Raw genomic sequence first — 9,427 nt, 5'->3', positions numbered from 1 at the left:
TTATAAATGTTGCTATGTCTTGATGGCTATAATATATAATTGTTTATGTTGAAGCCATTTGATAGCATTTTCATCGTAGAGACACAAAGCCGACGAACCTAACTTACTTTTCTCTGTTGATATGTGTTACACTACTAACTAGATTTTTTTTTTTTTTTTTTTTTTTTTTTGGTGAAAGACTACTAACTAGCTAAGACAAGATTAAAAGTGAGATATGATCAAAATTTTATATTTAAAAGAAGGAATAGAACAAAGAGCAAGAGCCCTTAAAGTTAGCAGCGTGAATTAGGGGCTGTTTGGATTGCCTATTTCCATAACTCAATTCTCAGTTTCCATAACTCATAACTCAAAAATGGTGGGACCCATAACTCAATATCCGTTTGGCAAACGATAACTCTGTTTCCATCACTCAATTCTCTGATTTTTGAGTTATGAGTTATGGAAACTGAAAATACATTTTGGCTGTTTTCAGTTTCCATAACTCATAACTCAATGGCAATATTGTAATTAAACACACACAGGGGACCCACAAACAGTACCAGCCACACCTTTTGACCACTTTTGACTTTTTCTTTTTTTTTCCTTTCTTCTCCTGGGTTGGTTGTTCGGTTTTTTTTTTTTTCACTGGTTCAGTCTTCAGTTCTGGGTTTTCTTTTTTCTTTTTTCTTCTTTCACTAGTTCGGTCTTCAATTCTGGGTTTTTTTTTTTTTTTTTTTTTTTTTTAGCTTCGGTGAGTTTGGGTACTGAAAAAAAAAAAAAAAAAAAAAAAGCGCTGCACCGCCTGACAGGTATGGGCCCACAAATAGTGTGAAAATTTTTCAGTGATGGAAATTGGGTGATGATGCCAAACAGGTGTGAAAAATTGAGTGATGATTGATGAGTGATGGAAATTGAGTGACGGAAATTGAGTGATGAAATTTTCTTATCCAAACAGCCCCTTAGGTGTCAAAGTCAAACAAGCCATCTTCAGCGTACGTTTAAACATAAACCCACAGAGCTTTTAATTAAAGTAATTTATTCCTAAATTTCCATAAACAGTACATTACTTAATGCAAACCTCTCTCTCTCTCTCTCTCTCATTTTGGTTTTTCTTTTCTTGCCACAAAGCAACCACTTATTCAAAGAATGAGGTTGGGTCACTTCTACCTAAAATGGTGAGTCTATACATTAATATTTGTTAAGTTAAATAGATTGGATGTTCACAAACTATGGTAAAAGTTTGAGTTTCATTGAGTCTAAGTGTTACATTTCAAGTTGAAGACGAAGATCTAAGATTAGCTCAAAGAAAGAGTAATTTCTAGAATCTCAAAACCTTCTAGATCAATTGAGACAAACTCAACACCTTCTAGATAGATTGAGAATCTGATGTCGTCCAATTTTCTAATGGAAATTATAGCATAGCTAAGGTTGTCGTTCCACTATGAAAAGGAAAACAAGAACACATCAAAAGCACCAATAATATATAAAAAAAATAGGATTGAAACTTAGGAAAAAGAAAGTTTAGTAAAATTCAATAATCAAAATCACTAGGGCGTTAGGGTTTTTCCACCAATATTGTTAAGCATTCACTACCAATCCAATATAGTACACAATCGGGTAAGTAAACACATAAATTATCAGATTGGAAGACTTAGAAATAAGCTTTATTAATAAAACTCTTTTTGTATATTCATAAATTGTTCCAAAATTTTAGTCTAGGAAATAATAATTTTGCTAGAAAAACTCAAGAACATCACATACCCTAAAGGCAATACTATGGCAAAAGTAATATCTAACAAGATTGCCACGTTTTACTAGAGAGATTATAAAACCATATTTTAACAATAAGAAGATTCAAGAATAGACTTATGAAAGAATTAGAAATCAAATATCAATCTAATTAAACAATTATAAAAAGAGAACAATTGATTTCAATAATCAAAATGTGAAAAACATGCTTGGACTGAATAGTGAACAACTTACAACATTGGGGATTCACCCTAACCCTATCTTAGGTTCTTAAGCTTCCATAGAAAATAAAAAAAAAAACTCTTAAAAATTGATGGAAAATAAGGTTTCTCAGCAGCCAAAAAAACACGGCCGCCCTTGTATCACTTTAATATTTTTAACATTCAAAACCCTAAAACACATGCTTCCCAAAAAGGAAAATATAAAATGTCAATTCCCTTTTTCAACAATAAGTCAACTTCCAGGTCAGTTTTCGCCTTGAATACAGCTGATTCTGAAGTTTTGGTAAACTACAAACTTTTAGATCTTCAAGTTCTCTTTCCGTGGCCACAAGAATCAAGTCAATCCAACATCAGAGTAAAAAGATATGATCAAAATAACAAAACTGGTCAAAGTATTTCCATGCCAAGATTTTTTCCATCTTTGTTCAAACAAATTTCTCTCTTTCCTTTTATGTTTCCACATATCTTTCATTAATTAAATTCTTCAAAAGACCCTTCTCAATTGATATTCAACCTTGGATTCTACCTTGCCTTCATGTTTGCATGTCTAGCTCATTAGTTTTAATCTCCTGCCAAAAAAAAAGAAATATATATATATATATATATACACGTAATGAGTATATTTTAGAGAAACTTGCAAACTCTCATATTTACGTGTAAGTGTGGGAATAAACACAAAATAGATGTGATAATGTCTACCAAAATTAAGATAATATTGTACTTTTAAGCTATTATCAGATCAAGAACTCATTTTTTGATATGACACGTTTTACATTAAGTCAGATGTTGAGTTGTGTTTTTGTAATCCTAATTTAAAAGGCATATATAAAGGCCCATTATGCATGACTTACAGTAAGGTGGTAGATGCAGAAATAGCTTGTGCTATTAAGAGAGAAAACCTTAGCCTCCAATATTTAATCAAGGAGTTTAGTAACTAATAGAGAAAATATTTTACTGTGTTGTCGCTACCATAGTGCATATCAAGGTTGAAGTCATCCTATGGTTTGTTACAGAGATCAGATCTTCAAGAGGAACTTGAATTCACGGACGGAGTTCATGAAGGAAATTCATGATAGAGGATTTTAGAAATTAGTGTTAATTAGTGTTAATTAGGTTGTAAAGACTTTGATTCTAAATAGTGAATTTTCCTTGGGGTGGCTGTTAAACCTCATAGTAGTTTTTCTCTTGGATTGTTTTCCTTGAGTTTTTTTACTACGATATGATATTTTCTTTGTTCTTTATTTGATGCTTTATGACTTTAACGGTGACATGTTTAATTTATAAAAATTAATAAGAAATCAATCTAACTTACATAATTTGTTAATTTGTTAAAGTTGATTAATTTCATTAACGTTTTAAAATCAACATCGTGATCTAATTAAATTTTCCTTTTAGGACGAAATATTGAAGAAGAGAAATTTTCTCAAAACTTGAAGCTTCCTTCAAATTTTAGAGATATTCATCTTCCCCCCACCCCACTTGGACCCAAGACGATCGAAATTTGGGGAGCCTTAGTTCCAAGCAATTTAATATTTTCTTATGTAGGTAGATTGTATTAATTGTGAATGCCTTGTACTCCAAAATTAGGGCTACCAAGCTTCTTGAAAGTTCAACATGAAGGGAGCTTAAGAGTTAAGACAGAAGCCATAAGCCCTTCAATATTTACCAAAAAAAAGAAAAACTCTTCAATCAATTAATTCAGTGCTAGATCCTAGACATGGTGAATGGCTCTCTAAATAAAGAATATATGTGCAACATAAGTCAGAGTCGGAGAATACTTTACATCTTAAAAGAATCTGCAGTTGATGTGTCAGCCCACCAGAACTTTTTGCCGGAATTGCCTTTCATTACAATTTTTGGTCCTCGTTTTTCCATGGATTCAATCTTAAAAAAAGAATGGTCTTAAAGAGGCTAATATGTTTTAAAATTTTATTTTCTACTAAGAGGTCAAAACCTAGACAAATTGGATTATATGTAGGCAAAAGCGCAAAACTAGTATATGATAAGTGTAGTAGAGTCTTATAAGTGACAGATGCTCTTGCAAATCACTGATAAAGTTTATGCTAATTTCACTACCTTTGATTTCAACTAAAATAAACATAGTTTAATATACCCAGTAAGAGAACCTAGTGGAAGACAACGCAAACCGCACATTTTCTCTTTACAACTTTAATTATCTCTTGCTTTTTCTGCTGACCGCTGCTCATGATGATCATTTTGTGTGGTCAGTGTGGACACTGAACCCACTTGCTACCAACTTAAGCATTTGTAGTAGTCAAAGGAATTTCCCACACCATTTCCTATAATTATCATATATGTCGTTGAACTTCATAATATATGGCTATAAACATTGTTTTTTTTATAAGCTATCGGAACTTTAGCAAGTAGAGCATATTGACCAATATTCCGTTTGAAATTTCTTAGCTTGATAATTTTGTATCATATTATGATTATTATCAATTTATACAATCCTAGGACCCCAAATTTACCTTATCTGTCCTAAACCGCCCCCCCCCCCCCCCCCCCCCCAAAAAAAATTTTTATGTAAAAAAAAAAAATGCTGTATTTAAAAACAATACAAAAAATTAGCTTATTTCCACTTTGAAGTCATATCAAATAGGCTTACTTATGGTCCGTTTGGATTGAGAGGGAGGGAATGAGAGTTAATTGTAGAGTTGGTAAAATTAGCCTATATTTAGCTAACTCTACTCTACTCCCCTTCACTCTCCCTCCCTCTCTCCTCAATCCAAACTAACCCTTAATTGGTATCATAGGTTACGAGATCCAATTGAATTTTTTCCCTTATCCTACAAGAGGAAAGAAAAAAATGAACGATCCAAGCTGTTAAGCAAAAACTAAAAGGTTTACTTGTATTCCATATGCAGCACATCTTTACATAAATATAATAAAATAAAATAAACCATGTGGTTGCATTTACTAATAAACTTTTTTTCCCATATAGCTGCATTAATTAATATTTTTTATTAAAAAAATTATTAGTTAATGCAACCCTATAATTGAACTTAATTAAAAAAATTAAATTACAATATCTACAAAATTGTGCCTAACTTTTCTTGAATTTCATTGCCCATGAAAGAGGTACTCTCGCTTACACAAAATACCATGAAGAAGCAAAGGACACTTAGCCTATGCCACTCCAAAATTAATTTTAGGGTTTTACTTTTTCGTTTTTTTTTTTTTTTAATAAACATATATATTAAGAAAAAGGAGAAGTGGTTCATTCCTATCTCTAATTTTATGATGGAAAACTCAATCAGGGAGAGAAAGAGATGTTAGTAGGTCCATTCCAATAACAAAAGACGGCTCAATCTCTAATGACAAAAACAAAATCCCAGTAGTAAAAAGAATTTAAAGCTGATTTGATAAAGTCATAATAGTGGCGAAACAGAATCTCATATAAGGCATAAACCATTCAATTTAAGGCGCCCCACATTGTTGAAATTAAAGAAAATTTACAGTTGTTCCTCATAAAAAAAACATTTACAGTAAAGAAACAAAGTAAGATATCATGGGAAAGTAATAAATTTCTTAATATTATTGCTACTATCAAATTATCATAGCTAGGGTAAATTTGAACAATTTATTAGTTCTTTTCAGCTTGATTGTAGAAGAATTTAACTCAGTTATACACCCGAACCTTACAATACCCTAGTTCAGGTATAATATCATCGTTAAATGTTAGTAAAATATTTACATTTCAATGTGTCTATTAGTCAAGGGTTCCGGAGGATTTTCATTTTCTGACCCATCAACTATTATAACAACTTGAGGGAAAGCAATCTCAGTGAGCGGTTTATCTGGTTCCCCTTGTCCCACTTGCGATTTTACTGGGGATACAGTAGGGTCTACACTCTCAAAATGTGCTAAGGAGGCAAGCTCAAGCACAGAATCAGCGATTTTCTCTGTGCAGTTGACAATATCAATTAGAAGTGAAGCCAGAGTGACACTTGGTATCACTGCTAAGAGGTCAGCATCTTGTTCCCATAAGCTTGACTTGAGAAACAATTTGAGTTTCTTGGCTGCAATTTTAGCTTTTGAAATATGGGGTTTTGCCGATGATGGGTGAGTCATTGCTCTCACTCCACATGCTAATTCTCTTAGGCATTTGCCACTTTCCAAGCTCATTGTTGTGCATGCCTCCTGGATTTTACTGCAAATTTCTGGCTTTGCCTGCAAATGTAGCAGAGGATACTATTACTAAGGTGAGGAAAGTATATATGTATGGCTAATCATATGCCTGAATAAAATATTTAAATTAGCATGAACATGTAAATAAAATAATTTTTTTTTTTTTTTTTTTACCTTTCAACTACAGTACACAGCTAACAAAATCTATGGAGCCAAAAAATATAGATTTGGTTCCTCCATTGTAGGGCACATTCTGATATTTAGTGGTGTTAAAAATAACAATATAGCTATTTAGTACTATCAATATGGATGTTCTAATAGTTGCTTTTCCCATACACGCATGTAGTTTTTGATGAAGTAGATGTCATTCCTAGTCATCAACTAGACAAAATTTTTCTTTTCTTGTTTTAGTTATTAGGTGCCTATATTGGTTTTAAGTACAGTGTATTTGGACAATGATCAAATATGAAATATGGGTTTTAATATTACTTGAATATCGGAGTTGAGGTGGCCACTGAGCGCATCAATTCGGTATGCACATTCGCGAGTTCGGGTTCCAATTGTAAGGTATTGTTTCCATGGATGGCGAAAATGGAACTGGCCATGACATGGTTCCCATCTTGCAAAATTTGCCTGCCAATGCACTGAATATCAACAACTTCATGATAATTTTCAGAGAGAGAGAGAACCTTTTAGTTTTTACCCACCAAAGATTCTTCGTTACTTTTCGAATTGAGAACACTTTTGTATCCTTGCAGAAACGACTTGTCGTCATTAGAGTCTCCATTCTCTGATTTTTTGAAGTATTCTATAAATTTGTTGGATTGTGTTAGTAAAAAGGCTCATAGAATGAGTGATAAAAAAGGACAGTTAGTTTGTGATGTGATCTTTTTTTTTTCTTGTCTCATGTATGTATTTTTTCTACTCATATATGTAATATATTATATGCATAAATCGATTGAGTATTTGTACCTAATACAGATGGATGTTCTAAGAAGTTGGCTAGCTTTTCCATGTTGAGAGCAATGAGATTGTGAAGATCTTCACCCGCCCAAACAGGGCGAACCAAAATGGAGATAATCACACAGCTTGAGCCACCTATGAGAATGGTTGATAGCCTCTTCTGCGCCAACTCTAATATCTCAGCATCTCGAAAACCAGACACAGATATCAAGGAGAATGTCAATATGAATATCAGCAACCCATAATCATATCTGGCCTTGATTTTTGGGAAAAACCGTACAAATGTTGATATAGCAGCTGCCAACACAATATATGTGACAAGTGCATAAAATAGTTAATGACTTAATTATATAATTCATGATTCAACGTTATGGTAAAGGCTAATTACTTATTGCATACAAATTGTTATATATAATCATTTCAGTTCTAAATATAAATTGTAATTTAAAATCATGATTTTTTAAGTTCAAAATCATAACTTCAAGTCACATTTCAATTTAAAAATTAAATGTGTAAAATTATATATAACAATTTATGTATAATAAACACTACTTTTTTTAGTAAATAAAATATGCTTACCTTGTATGAATACAAAGAGCCCAAGTAAAATGGGCTCACCTATGTGTCCAAATAGGTTAGCTAAGTGGTGTGCTCCAAGTCCTAAAGCACCCGCTAGTAATGTTGCCAATGCCCTATTTAAACCTTTTCCAAGAGTGGCTCCTGAAAAGTGCGATCCAAAGCATAGTCAAAGAAAGTCATATTATTAGAATTCTATGCTTTTCCTTGAAGTATAAGCAAGAAAATTTAAAGTTTTCACCCCTAGATGTACTTGAGTATGTATCTGTAATTTTTAACGAGTTAAAAGATGTTACCAAAAAGAAATGATCGTTACCAACTTACCCACAGAGAATTCAAAGACGACAACCACAGTCATTACAGCCCACATTGCTGAGACACCAAAATTGTCATAGAGCGGTTGATAGTAGTAGAATAATGAAACTAAGGAGAGTGCAAGTCCCACTTTTATCGAATGAGTTACTCTTCTTGTGTCATCTTGGGCAAGTCTTTTTGTGTTACTAGCAGTCTCAATCACCTTGGCTGTCAACCTCTTAGGCAAGGCCTCGAACCACCACCACACACGAGAGAACAGACTTGCTTTCTCATGGCTTGCAGGACTATCTATCTCCATGGCTAAATTATGGCAGACAAGTTTGAATGAAATGATGACAAGGTGGGAGAGAAAATGAAAGGCTTCGGATGCTTTTCGACGAGCTCTACAGCCACTAATTTATAAGATCGAAAGAGAGCATATGCTAGAGGACTTGAAATATACTATTGCTTCAGTTGTGCGTACTGTACACGTTTTCTTGTCTTTTACTTTACTTTGTACGGTCAAGTACAAGGGAATTTCACTGAAAGATCGAGGTTGAAAAAGCAAAATTGACACAAGTGCAAAGTAGCTCTGGATAAATGCTGTATACATTGGGAACAAAACAGTCCTACGTACGTACGACACCAATTTTTTTTTTAATTTTAATAATTTGTTATTATTAGAGTAACAAATATATACAATGTCATTATTTCTATTAATGAAAAGAATGTTAAGATTTTTATGTCATTTGTTTACGAGAGAGTTAATAGACACATCTTTTGCAATAACTCATTGAAGTGATCGACTTCAAATAATGGAAAAAGTTACCATATAAATAAATTGAGACAAAATTTATGTACATAAATCCTAAAGATAACAATAAAGTCACATTTTCAAACATTCCTGAGAATTTTATAATTTTTGATGCTTTTCTATGATTCTAATTAGAGGGTGCAAACGGCCTCGCTTTTTTGAGATGACACTGCAGCCAAAGTAAAAGATGTGAGAACATTGAACTGTATCCCATAGTTAAAGTACACTTGACTCTATCTCAACCCCAAAAAAAGAAGTATATATACTAGACTCGAGAGCCAAATTGAAGCAGAGTCCACACTCCATTAATTAACCATCTTATTTTCCTCTTCTTCACTTCAGTTAACATGAAGAGACACTGCTCACGCACACTCGCATTTAAAAAAAAAGTCATCTCTCGCTTTGCTAGTCTATTTCGGCCTTAAAGGTTTCCTTTTTTATATATTGAGATATGGCAGTTTCAAAGTTTTTGTTACCGTGGCCATTAAGAAACTTAAATCAACAAAATTTCAATAAAAATAAAACTTGAATATATCAACATCATAAAATAAAAAAACAAGCACAAATATATAAAGTTTTAAAATTTCCTTTTACGAATTTTTCATATTTTAAAATTATGTATGATAGCTTCATTATTAATGTCATCAGCTACATTTTTATGTGCACAACCAAATAATCATTA

At 32.6% G+C, this 9,427-nt stretch overlaps 1 protein-coding gene across 1 annotated transcript; it reads right to left on the bottom strand.

Annotated features, from left to right (window-relative positions):
• Positions 1-5,481: 5,481 nt before the first annotated feature.
• Positions 5,482-8,329, bottom strand: LOC126724996 (aluminum-activated malate transporter 2-like). The gene is made up of 6 exons (XM_050429469.1): positions 7,962-8,329; positions 7,641-7,781; positions 7,071-7,358; positions 6,806-6,906; positions 6,588-6,731; positions 5,482-6,140 (listed from the first exon to the last, which is right to left on the bottom strand). Exons 1-6 carry the CDS (start codon positions 8,248-8,250, stop codon positions 5,661-5,663), a joined length of 1,443 nt encoding a protein of 480 aa, XP_050285426.1. The 5' UTR covers positions 8,251-8,329; the 3' UTR covers positions 5,482-5,660.
• Positions 8,330-9,427: the final 1,098 nt, after the last annotated feature.

The sequence above is a fragment of the Quercus robur genome, chromosome 1 (assembly GCF_932294415.1).
Source record: "Quercus robur chromosome 1, dhQueRobu3.1, whole genome shotgun sequence".
Taxonomy (NCBI): Eukaryota; Viridiplantae; Streptophyta; class Magnoliopsida; order Fagales; family Fagaceae; genus Quercus; species Quercus robur.
Note: the sequence above shows the minus strand (reverse complement) of the source record. Positions and strands in the feature narration are given on the sequence as shown.